Source organism: Puntigrus tetrazona, chromosome 17, assembly GCF_018831695.1.
Source record: "Puntigrus tetrazona isolate hp1 chromosome 17, ASM1883169v1, whole genome shotgun sequence".
Classification (NCBI taxonomy): domain Eukaryota; kingdom Metazoa; phylum Chordata; class Actinopteri; order Cypriniformes; family Cyprinidae; genus Puntigrus; species Puntigrus tetrazona.
In genome coordinates, this window is record NC_056715.1 from 3,030,568 (window position 1) to 3,043,142 (window position 12,575).

The 12,575-nt window shown below is 38.6% G+C and overlaps 2 protein-coding genes across 4 annotated transcripts in view; both read left to right on the forward strand.

The window, feature by feature from the left end:
• Nucleotides 1-2,559, forward strand: part of efcab2 (EF-hand calcium binding domain 2) — a 2,886-nt gene extending 327 nt beyond the window's left edge. The window contains exons 2-7 of the mRNA XM_043262465.1: nucleotides 31-115; nucleotides 215-287; nucleotides 1,223-1,302; nucleotides 1,907-1,949; nucleotides 2,088-2,154; nucleotides 2,259-2,559. Coding sequence (XP_043118400.1) covers nucleotides 31-115; nucleotides 215-287; nucleotides 1,223-1,302; nucleotides 1,907-1,949; nucleotides 2,088-2,154; nucleotides 2,259-2,377 — 467 coding nt within the window. The 3' untranslated portion in view covers nucleotides 2,378-2,559. The remainder of the gene's footprint in view (nucleotides 1-30; nucleotides 116-214; nucleotides 288-1,222; nucleotides 1,303-1,906; nucleotides 1,950-2,087; nucleotides 2,155-2,258) is intronic.
• Nucleotides 2,560-4,396: 1,837 nt separating this feature from the next.
• kif26ba (kinesin family member 26Ba) overlaps nucleotides 4,397-12,575 on the forward strand; it is a 91,257-nt gene continuing 83,078 nt past the window's right edge. For 2 of the 3 annotated variants that reach the window (XM_043262759.1, XM_043262760.1), the window contains exons 1-2: nucleotides 4,398-4,820; nucleotides 5,038-5,427. In XM_043262759.1, the coding sequence (XP_043118694.1) occupies nucleotides 4,764-4,820; nucleotides 5,038-5,427 (447 nt within the window). In that variant the 5' untranslated portion in view covers nucleotides 4,398-4,763. Of the gene's footprint in view, nucleotides 4,821-5,037; nucleotides 5,428-12,575 lie in introns of all 3 variants that reach the window. The other variant, XM_043262758.1, reaches the window with a different exon arrangement.

Below are 12,575 nucleotides of genomic sequence, written 5' to 3' on the forward strand. Positions count from 1 at the left end.
TTTCTGAAATACATCATTTCCTTTTGTCAGAGTCTATTATAACAGAAACTCAGAAGAGGATAAGCAATGCCTTTGACGTGTTTGACCACGAATCCAACAAGACTGTCGACGTCAGGTAACGTCAGATTTCACGCTTTAGCAGTTTGTTATCTTCAGATTTACGTTCTTCATATGAGGGTGATACGTTTAACGCCGGTATTTTTCATTGTAAAAGGGAAATAGGCACCATTATCCGTTCACTGGGTTGTTTCCCATCAGAAGCTGATTTGCATGATATCATTGCTGAGGTCAGTGGTTTGTTTTGGTTCATTTGCAGGTGTTTGTGAGGAACAATTGACTCCGAGGCGTTCATTTTATTTTTCTACTAATTCAACGGCTCCGAGTCAATTATTCCGTTTATGCTGCTGTTGACACACCTCAAGACCTTGATCGGACGATATATTTCAAGGTTGTTAATTTCAAAAACGTCGTTTTAGACCTAGTAACTGAGGCTTGGGCCGTTGGTAGCAGATTCTTGCTGCTAATAAGTCTGCGCATCTCTCAAAACTGTCCGGCTAATGTATCTAATTTAACTTATAGTGAAGTTATTTTTTTAGCACTGTTGTTACCTCGCTTGTGAGAGTCGCGTTGTTTTTACGTAACGTGTGCAAAACCGTGTGAATTAAAATAATAAAACCATTTGTGGCAAAAAATGGAAATGATCTGTTGTGTATATCGCGTTGAATGCTATATTTATTTGTTTGCACGACTAAGCGGATAAGGGTGAAAATGACCCTGGTCGCTTCAAATCAGACGCAGAGATGAAATAGTGCAGTAAGATCATATTTACTTGAATGAATTAATAGCGTTTATTTGAATTAATTTTCAATCGTTACCTGCGTCTGTGTCTCTCTACAATGTAGAGATGTAGGCTACATTACATTATATATCTATTTAATAACAGTCGCAGGTGTGTGTGAAGGGCAATCTGCAATCTCTCTCTCTCTCTCTCTCTCTCTCTCTCTCTCTCTCTCTGTGTGTGTGTGTGTGTGTGTGTGTGTGTGTGTGTGTGTGTGTGGGATGTAGCAATTAAAGCAGCGCATTAACTTGAAACGATGATTAAACTGACTTGGAACCACCTGTGCTTTAAACAATTTTAATGCATACTTGCCAGCCAATCACAATCGAGTAATCAGACAGACCATGAAATAAAAGTAATTAGGACATGTGACTGTTTCTACAGCTAGAAGACGAAGAGCCCACTGGGTTTGTACGCCACGAGAAGTTTCTTCCAACTATGACTAAGATCCTTCTGGAGCGCAAGTAAGACCGAGAGTGCTTATGATTTATGCGTGTATAAATGGTGTTGTACATAATATTTCAATTTTGCTATATAACATGTTAATTATTTCATAAATTACAATAATGTGATCACAGAGAATTCTAATAAGTACTTATGCATTTGTTGCTGTTTTTAACAACTGTAACAACTTATCAGTTGTTATTGTTCATTAAAACGAAAACTGATTAAAAAAAATAGAAATAAAGCTGAAACTAAATTACAGTAAAAGTTATATCAAAGAACTAAAATATATACGTTGAAGTACTAAAATTGCTAATGTGTTTAAAATAAAAACACATTAAAATAAAATAAAAGATATATTAATTATAAAAAATGTACAAAGGTATGTTAAACTACTAAAACAATAAATAATTAGAAATATAAAAAGGTTATATCTAAAATAACACTACTGTGCACTTTTAACAATTTACAACTATTAAGACATTTTCAGTTGTACATCTGAAAACATGCACAGGACAAGAACAGATATGCCCAAACAATATGCTTAAAATATTTAAATGTGTTTTAAGCTGTGAAACCTAGATGAACAGTCCATTTGGTTGACCATTCTTTTTTTTATTGCAGATTCCGTCCTATTACGGAAGACCTGCTCCTTCAGGCCTTTGAGGTGCCTAACGCTTTAACAATAAATATTTTTGCTATTGTTGTTTTGTTGTTTGCATTCATCTCGAACGCACTACAGAGAAAAAAACTTGGCTTAGACCAATTAAAGGAATTAATGTCACGTTGATATCTCTTTTTAAAGGTGTTAGATCAGCAGAAAAAAGGACACTTGGAACCGGAGGAACTGACCAAATATTTAACACAAGAAGGTAACAGTTGAAAATGGCGGTTTGTATTTTAGTCTAATATTTTGAAATCAGTGTGCAGTGCTTATTTGTACCGCGATAGTTTTTCATTTTCCTTTCTTCTGAAGGAGAGCCCTTCACGCAGGAAGAGATGGATGAAATGCTGTCTGCAGCTGTTGATCCTGATAAAAATGTCATTCTCTACAAGGATTTTGTGAGCATGATGACATTGGATGACACTCGATGATGGCTGACGGCACGATTAGAAATATTTTTATAGCGTATCATTAACAAAATCATGCGGTTGCCATAACAAACAACATGCTGTTTATTTACAATGTATTTTGGCTGTTTACCCATGCTGTATATCATTAATGGTGTTCATAATGTCCTAATACTCATTGTTTAATAAATAGTTTGGCAAAATTACACAGTGTGATATTTTACCTTATAATTATTCAAAAAGCCTTTATAGTGGCTAATGTGTGCAAGACTGAGAGGGTGTATCATAGACTGATGAATCTTTCTCGCTGTTAATGAGGCAGGTTTTTAAGGCCGGGTGTGTGTGTGTGTCTGAGAGCCTCATTATAAAGTCAGTGTGTGGTGTCTTTCTTCTGTCAGTTTCATTAGCAGGCTCTGATACTGTAGGTTTGCGAAGGGGTGGCATATTCCTGCAGCTCATTTTTTCCTAATTAACCTGTGCCCCATGAGTGCGTCTGTGTCGGGGGGAGACTGGGAACGGAACTGCCCTCCTGTGAACTGACCAGAGAAGCACATTACTTGTGATGGCCTTTACAGAATGCATTCATAAAAGTCGCATACAAATTCATTAAATTATATGTTGTTGTTTCTTATTAACTGATCAGAAATTGTATTTTATTACGACTGATTTTTAGAGTTGAAAACGTGTTTTCACGAACACTGCTTTTAATGAAATCGACCAATCGCTGGAGGGGTTTGGAAAAATTAATTGTTGAACGAATCGTTTGGGAGTCGTTGAACAAAAAAGATAAATGATAAAATAAATGCATGATATAAGAAAATGATAGCATGCATGCATGTCAGCCTGTTATTAACCTTTAATAACCCATTATAGGGGCACTTAAAGTATTGTGTACAATATTGTGAAAACTGGAAAAGGCTACATTAAGCATCTCAGACTTTCCTGTATGTTTTTTATGTATCAGTAAAGGTGAAGATTCAGTGGTCCTAAAAATATAGACTGACAATTATTCAGAGCAGCACAGAGTTTCCTATTTGTTATGGTTATATAGGTCTGTGTATATTGTTTTCATTAAAAAACGGTTTCATTAAAAACTGATTGTCGTTTGCTTCTTTCTCGCTGTTATAGAGTCTGTCATGTGAAGCAGTGGGTTGTTTATTTTAGATGTGTGAGCAGTAGATGGCGCTGAATACCCATGCTTTAAATTCCTGTTCAACAATACAATAAAAATAATACTGGCTATTTATTTTCAAGCCAATTCCAAACAACATTAGGTCATTTAGGAAATATTGCCATAGCCACTATCGCAAAATGAATTTTTAACGTTTGTTGATTGTTTATAATTAGTGTATAAAGTTATTCAAATGACATTTAAACTTTTGAAGATATTTGAGCATTTAATCTGACGCACTTTAAAATATTTTAATAATATATATATATATATATATATATATATATATATATATATATATATATATATATATATATATATATATATTTTTTTTTTTTTTTTTTTTTTTGCCATCTTAAACATTTTTTTATTGTTTTTTTATTATTGCTATTTTTATGCTCTGAGTGTTTTGAATTCATTAGCCTTTTAATTATAGGGTGATTTATACGGTGTGTTGGTCGTAATAAAAAATGTTTTTTATACATTTATATAGTTCATATTGGCTTTTAACAACTTTTCTATGGTAACCACATAAGTTAGATTAGTGTTGTTTGTCGTTATTAGTTACTATATATTTCCGCATATAAATAAAATAAAAAAACGTAGGCCTACATAAATATTGATATTTAGTGCAGTACCATCTTTGTTGCGTGAGACGAACTTCAAAAAGAACAACACTGATCGATAAAAATATCTAAATTGACTCTAAATAATGAAAACTCAAGTCGGTCGTTGTAGTTTGGTTTAGCGTGCGGACGACCGTACACTCCCACATGTCAATCACTAGTTATCGCGCATGCTATTCGCTGAGAGGCGCGGAGGGGGCGTGGTCAATCCACCCAGAGACAGATGTGTGCGCTCCTGTGGAGTGAGAGCAGCGCAGAGATCAGTCCTTCAGCAGCCTGATCTACTGTCAGCCTGCGCTTCACACAAGTCCATATGCATGGGAAAATGCGCCTGTGCTGGGATGCTGTGAAATCTAAAGCGCTGGACATGGATTCGGCATATCAGAGAGCATAAGAAAGAACGGGATAATCCACTGCTGGACATTTCAGATTGGACCATCTGTTATTCATATTCCACTGAGGATGATGGATAGATTTCTGCATGGTACTAGTCGCTGAGACTGGACTTCTGAAGGGCTACTGAACTGACCAGTGATTGATTTCAGGATCTTTTGGTTGTGGATGTAACAAGGAGCGCAGTTATTTCCACAGTCCCTCTGTATCAGGCTTTATCATGACCTCTCTAACAGGGAATAAAGACAGATCTGGGACCAGGAGTAGAAAACACGGGGTAGGATTTATTAATTGCATATTCATTAAAGCTATTTTACGTAATGGTGTGCGCATATTCAGGGCAATAAATTATCTTTAAGTGATGAAAAGCAACAATTCCAATGGCAAGCTGAGTATGCAAATTAATAAACCACTTTGCGCACTTTGCCATATCTGTAACCCAGACATTAATCTTTCAAACGCTGCTTTTTCTCCTCAACTATCATTTCTTGTAGATGACCGATTCATCCCCTACGAAGTCCGCATCATTCTCTCCTGAAACCTGGTACCGAAAGGCTTATGAAGAGTCCCGGAGCGCAAGTCGCCCGGTCCCTGAAGGCGCGGGCTCCATGCCTGGGTCATCTGGAACCCCTTCCCCCGGATCAGGAATATCATCCCCGGGCTCTTTCTCCGGCTCACCTGTTACGGTATCTCCCGGAATCAGCACCGGTTCGCCGGGTTCCCTAGGCGGATCTCCGGGATTCGGCACCGGTTCTCCAGCTTCGGGTAGCGGGAGCTCACCTGGTTCAGATCGGGGTATCTGGTGCGAGAACTGCAACGCTCGGCTGGTGGAGCTGAAGAGACAGGCGTTAAAACTGCTCATTCCCGGACCCTACTCTAGCAAGGTAGGATGATAGATACTAAGTCGCATAAGCGTGTACTGAAATCAGTTTTTGACATGGCACTGCGTCATGCAGATACAAATGACATCACAGTTGCAAAGTGCGATATATGTACTCCAGCGTTGCAGTGCGTCATTTTTGGAAAATAAATCTCGCTAGTAGCTAACCAACGTGAAGATGATAAACTGGAATTAAATGTAATTTCCTCGCGCGCTGCTATCTAATCTATTAATTCCCTTCGGTCAGAGTAGCGTATGGTTGCTCTCACTTCTCGCTAGCAAAAGTTACAAAATAAACAATGAAACAGACAAAGTAGACACGTTTTGCATCGAACTGTTTGAAAACGCAGAAGTGTTGCGCGTGAGGGGCGGCGCGCTGAACCTAAGGCGCTGCGGTGTGTTGCAGATCCAGCGCTATCCTTCCAGTGCGCTTCCAGGAGCCTGATCGTGATCAAAGTGGCCAAACGGGGTAAAATGAATCGCCGACCAACACCAACAGCCTTTTGCTTTGGTTTAAGAAGAGCGTAAAGTGAAACAGACTGTGTAAAGAAACACGCCACGCCACGATGTGGCTTTCGTGGCGAGGACTAGCGCTCAGACAAGCGCATTTACGATTAGTTTTCCCTTGTGATTAGTTATTCGGATTTGGCTTGGGACACTTAGCAGTAGCCATAACTGAGTGCGGATGCCAAAAGAGCTCAAATCATAAGCACGAAGTATATATATAGGTAAATATGCAGTGCGTAATTGGATGCATGTGTGCGTAAATATCAAGTTTCGCCGTGTGCTCGTTTCATTTTCAGCGTCTGATAGCGGGGGCTGTGTATAAGCAGACAAGGCAGTGTGATTTACACCTAGAAAGAAAAGGTTTAGACGGATAAAACCTACCTTTTTATGTTATTGATCAGTGGTTTTGTTTGCGCCTCGTGGAAACCAAGGCACAGATTGTCTGATTCAATAAATATCCATCAAGAAGAACAGGGGGCGCTGTGCTTTCACAAACAATATTATATGGAGATTCATTATCAGTACGGTATTTGATACCATGCTACAATTTCTATGCATTGCTACATATATAGCCTACTATATGGCTCCTCTGCTTGTGTTAAGACGTTACTATAAGAACTATAACGTGATCCCAGTCGCAATGCTTTCAATTAAAGAAACACAAACATATGGCACCTATTATGTTCTTCATTTCAATAATTGCACCGTTTATCCTTTAAAAAAAAAAAAAAAACTCAGTTGTCAAAAACATCACATCTCCATTTAGATCTTCTTTTCGTGGCCTGTGTCATAAATTGATATCATGCTATTACAAAAAGTTGCACTTTGCTGTTTAAAGAGCCCCATTGATCCGTTGTGGCCGTGGCTCGTGTTTCAGAACTGGTGCTGGTCTCCAGATTTTATGGCCAGTTCTGCCAGCTGCAAGTGACCTGGAGGTGCCCATTAAAATGAGCTGGAGGAGGAGGGGCTGATGGGAAGGAGATGGGATCACTGGAGAGCAGGGTGGCCATGAGAGAGCTCTTTAAGCCGAAGGCAATTTTAAAAGAGACATTACTGAGTGTTTGGGCTTTTCTCTGCAGGATCTTCACCCACATGGTGATTAGAGAGCAGTGTTGTGACATGACCAAGGGGAAAGCCTCGTTCTGATATACGATCCATGTGGAGATCTTGCAGTATGCTGCGTTCCATTGCACTCTGGACGTAGAATTTTTTAGAAAGGTGCAGTAGAGTAGAGGGAGGGGGATGAGCACTGACTTCTAAAACTCAAATAAAAACTCAGAGTTCTTGCATTGTTTGACGTTTAGCAAACATTTCAAGTGTTTAAAACACGGTATAAATGTTGATGACCTTATACATGCAGAACAAATGTTAGCACCACTCCTTCCACATCCACTGCACACAAAAGAATACATATTTCGGGTTCCCCAAAGGTCTTTCTGCCATAGATGCCAATAAATAACCTTTATATTTAAGACTGAAAGTTCTTTATTATGGAAAAAAAGTCCTTCGGATTATTAAAATCTTCTTGTGTTCTTTTAAGAATGGTGAAAGGTTCTTTAGGAACGCACAACGATTCTTCGGTTGCCATTTAAAGTAGGAATATCCCACATCCAACTGTGACTGGAATGCAGAATACTGGAACAGTAGTAGCCTGTATAGCTCACCCGAACTGGGTTGTGAACGTCCCCTGGGGTTCGTCTTTAGATTACACCCGCTGAACAGAAACATGTTCATTTCAATCTCGTGCACACACGGCTCCCATTTCCAACAGAGCACTGTTGCCACGGCAGCAACACGTTATGGGCGTGAGCTTCATACATATTTCACGTTTAATGCTCCTTTTATGCCTCTCAGGTGAGCAAGGCATTATCATATAAAGAGGTCGCTTTTTCACAACGGACTGATAGGAATAAACGGGAAGGGGTTGCTGACGTCGGCTCGATTCAGCCGGCGCTCTACTGTAAATGGCACTCCCTCCTGTCCAGCAGCAGGCTTTGTCTCGACGCCAGGGTGTAATGGTGTCACTAGGGCAGATATGAATACAGCTCAGCGATGGGAGAACTGAACATGCATGTCTCTGTAGGATTTGGTGCGCTCGTTCGGGGAGCACAGATTACTTCTTGTTGGAAATGACTGAATTATATATTTACGGCTTTACAGACTGTGACCTGATAGCTGCTTACAACAATAGAGGGTTGTTGACAGTCGGTGGAAGTCAAAGCTGTTTATAGGTTAAAACTGTTTTTTGGGGGGGTTTTATGGATTGACAACAACATGGTCCAGTGCTTTATGAACCATTCATTTCTGGTTTTTACAGATGAAGGTGTCACAGCAAGTAACGGTTAGTTAAATACTTCTCTTTTCATGGGTATGAAATTTTAAAGGTTACATTTTATGCAGAGGCAGAGGTTTGCTGCTGTATTAAAGCTTGTTCCAGGGCTTTGAATGAACTGGGTCTTGCTTCTTTTGAAAGAGCATCCCAGAAGGCCTCCGATGTTATGATATATAGATTTTTGGTTTAATATAGGTTCTGATGTGGGGTGACCAAAATTCAATGCCAGGACAATGTCAACATTAGTTTGGCATTGAATATGAGAACTTGATATTTTGTCGGTTTTAAGATGGGGCATTATTTAAGAAACACAGTGTCTGATAATCATCAGACAAATGTCCACACAAATTCTAACATCATTAGATAATGATATTTTATCGTTGTCGTTGTTTTTTTTATCTCATCAACATCATTTACTGACATTGAGTCACAAAGTGTGATAATACAAAAACGTGATAAAAGATGTGAGATCAACATCCGTAATTTCGAATTCAAGTTTTGGTATTAAGTAGCTAAAATTCAATGCTTGCACTAAGCTGGAGATGTAACAACAATGCTACATTTTGACATAGCTCAATAAGAATTTCCAACCAAAAATTGTCAAATATTAGTTCAATGGCATGCAAACAGTTTGACATTAAATCCTTTTTTAACTAAAGTGAGCACACTGATTTTCCCCACCTTTGGTTTACAAAGAATTTCTGGATGTTGCTTTGACATCAAGTTCCAGATGGTACTGGTCTTAGACTTTAGCGCTTTAGCCTTTAGACTTTAGCGCTTTAGCACATACAATGAAAACAATTAGAAACGTTTGAGGTTGTATTTTGATTGCAGGCTTGGTGTCTTGATAAATCCAAGCTCAGTTTGAGACGTCATCAAGATTTTTTCTTAACTCAAGAGATAACTTTTTTCCCCCAGGAGAAGTAAAAATCTTTTAAAAAATACTATATTTTAAAAACTTCATCTTTGCGGTTTTTGAGACGCAGCTGAAATATTTAAAATATTTTTTATCGGTATGCCCGTCGCCGAATGTCAGTGTGAAATATGTTTTGAAATATTACTGAGATTTGTGCTTGTATGTGTAATACAGCACTTTCTCGGATAATAATTATATCAGTATGATGCCGAACAGCATCCATGACCCATAAACATTAGGTTTACGTTGCCAAATGCAGCAGATGTTTAAACCCACTGTAGGTTTTTGCGGAGTGGGTGGTTTGTTTTTTAGTGGAACTCAAAACTGTATTTCAATAGTCCGGTCAGACTGCTTCTGTACCCCGTAATCACTGACAGCACTTCCTCCAAAGCATGAAGGCCTGTAATCCTCCCCAGAACCAAGTCAGAGAAAACGCCAGGTTCTCCCGCTTGAACATGAGCAATCGATCTCACAGGGATTAGCTGGACCGAGCCGGATCGAAGTTCTCCATGATCAAAGCAGAACTGCCTTAAAGGAGGACGCCGCCTGGTTCGGAAGAGACACGATTTTTAGGCAGTGATCAGCAGAACTGGTTCACATTATTCACTCGTGGCTTTGTCATTGTGTGAAAATAGAATGAAAGACTTGTGAAATCCATCTCTGGAGACCGGATGGTTTGATGTGTTGAATGTGTAGGTTTCAGCCTACAGCTGCAGTTCTGAGTATGGATTTTGCGCTCACAAGGAAAGTGTTGCAAGCATGCACGCAGTTTTCTCAACTGTTGCCCAGTAAAACTACCTTTGGATACCTTTGAAGAATTTGTTAGCTTGCATAAAAAATGCCTGCGTATTGTTTTTTTCTTCGCGTCCAACCGAATGCATTTTGCATTAATTTGTTAAGTGGCCTTTTAGATTTTTTTGATGCTTTCTGGATGTGGTTATTTGCTTTGACATTTTTGACTAAATGCCATGGCACGTCCTTTGTGCTCAGTTGACTTATAAGGATGATGGAAGCTCGGTCAGTATGAGAGCGAACGTTGCTAACGAATCACATCTAGATTGAAGACGAAACAAGGATTTGTGAACTCTTGGAGGTTAATTAGGGAACTGCAGGGAGTTAGAATTCATTTCAACAGACATAAATAGCAACCAAATTAAGGGCGAAATTCAAAACACAGGTAAAACGCCTACAAAAAAATCGAAATACCTGTTTTTACAAGATTTTTCTATGTGTATATAGAATATTATAACACTGTAATTTTTTGTCGCGCCTACAGGGTTTATGAACACATGTGCTCAACCTCATTTGTAAACAGTAGTGGTAAACCATATCTCTCATTAGCAGTGCTAGTCAGCATGAACTCCACTTTACCCTTGTTGTCACACACCGCTGTGATCTCTCATGCGGTCACTGGTTTTACACACATGTGGAGAGGGCCATTCGTTCTGCTTTTAACCTGAGAACAGGCCTCTGCCCCCCTACTGACCAACTCATTTTTTTAATTGCCCCACCACACAACAACAGAGCTGTTTCCTTCCATGAAGGCAGTCGATGTCGCCTGGGACCTCTGCTTTGAAGCTTCGAAGCAACCCTCCATTCCGGGCTGCCCAAAACACTCTTAATAGAAACACTAGATGGAAAAGAATCTAAAATACAGCTAACTAAATTAGAACTATTTCTATCCAATCCATTTAAAAGTTGCCATTCAAACTTAAATGAATCAAGTCTTTAATAATAATAAACATGATACATTTATAAAATAATCATATTAAATAAATACTGTTAGACGTAATTATTTTTTATTTAAGATTCAGTTTAGAAAATCTTCCATTGGCTCAACATTACACTAACTGCATTTGCGTACAGAGTTGTGATTAATCTTTATTTTGACACGCGTCTGCATAATGAATTGTGATTGGTCTATTTTGTGTTGATCCATTCATGCATCGATTTCCATTTAGCTTCTGTCTCTTCCTGTATTCATTCGGTTTACAAAACTATTTTCAATAAAAAACGTACACCAGACGCGCGCAGCTTTTAACGGGTATTTTAATTATTAGGGGTTTTTTTTGGCATGGCATCAGCTAAACGAATTTACGTAGATGATCAGATAGAGCGGTTAGACGGAGGGGCTCCATCATTTGGTTGAGTTCAAGGGAAACGCACACCTTTTGACAGTAAGAGATGGGGGAAAGAAAACAGATGGAGTCATTCATTCTTAAATGCCATGTTTTACGAGAGGTTTAAGTGCATTCCTCTGCAAAATCAACAAGGTTAAGAGGATGAGTGAGACCGGTGTAGCACAGCCCGAGAGAAAAGCTGGGTTAATTGTGCTGTGAATGACGAGGGCATCGTAAAGGTCAGGAGGACAGGAAGGGACAACCGAACATGTCAGATCAGAAGAGATACATTTTACTGGAGCTTTCTTTTGTTTCTGACATTCCAGGTGATCTTAAGGCTGACCGGTTAGATTATGGGTTTTGTCTCATAGAAAACAGATAAAAACAAACTTTTCAATAAATGACTAATACCACGTTTCCACATGGAAGAGATTTGTTTTTAAACAGAGAATTTTGGAAATATCAGAATTCGACGTTCCCTTAGCTTTTTATATTGCTATTACAAAGAAATCTGTATTTATGAATGCAAACGATATTTATAAATGTATTTATGCATAACTCTTCCATGCTAAAATAATCTGATCTTAATTCAAATTCAATATATCAATCATATTTTCATTTAAAAACAGTTTAATAAGTTTCTGTGAGTTTTGTTGTACCTCATCATGCCACTTACTAATCTTAAAAAAATGTGAACTGTCACTTTAAATAAGGGAAGCGATATCCACAGAAGTGAGTCCACAGAACAGCCATGTTTAAAAGGTGGTAAGTTCATTTAAAATTAATCGTTTGTTGTTGTTGTTTTTTTTATATAAATTCAACTTACTTAATAACTTAATGTGCCATGTTTGACTGACATTGCCTTTACAAGCATTTAATTATCCGAGGCTGGATCTAAAATAGATTTTACAAGGACATTGTAAGAGAATGAATTATAAGTGCACTGTTTTTATTTGCCCTTAATGGTTTTTGACGTGTAGTGAGGTTAGTGAAAGTTTAAGGTGATATTACGTTTCGTTGGAGGTCATACATGCAGTAGAGGAATAGAGTGACTCGTTATTATGAATAAAGAACTGAATTAACCTCCAGATGAGCTGTAGAACGTGTCCAAATTATGATGTAGCGCAGCGCTTTGTGTGATGTCAGGACAATGTCACCTTGCCCATTCCATCTCTATAGTATGCACCAGTGGACCGGTACCTGCCAACACACACAGACATGTTCATCACACACACACACACAAATGAGTGCCTTTACACCTTTCCTTGGTAAAAACC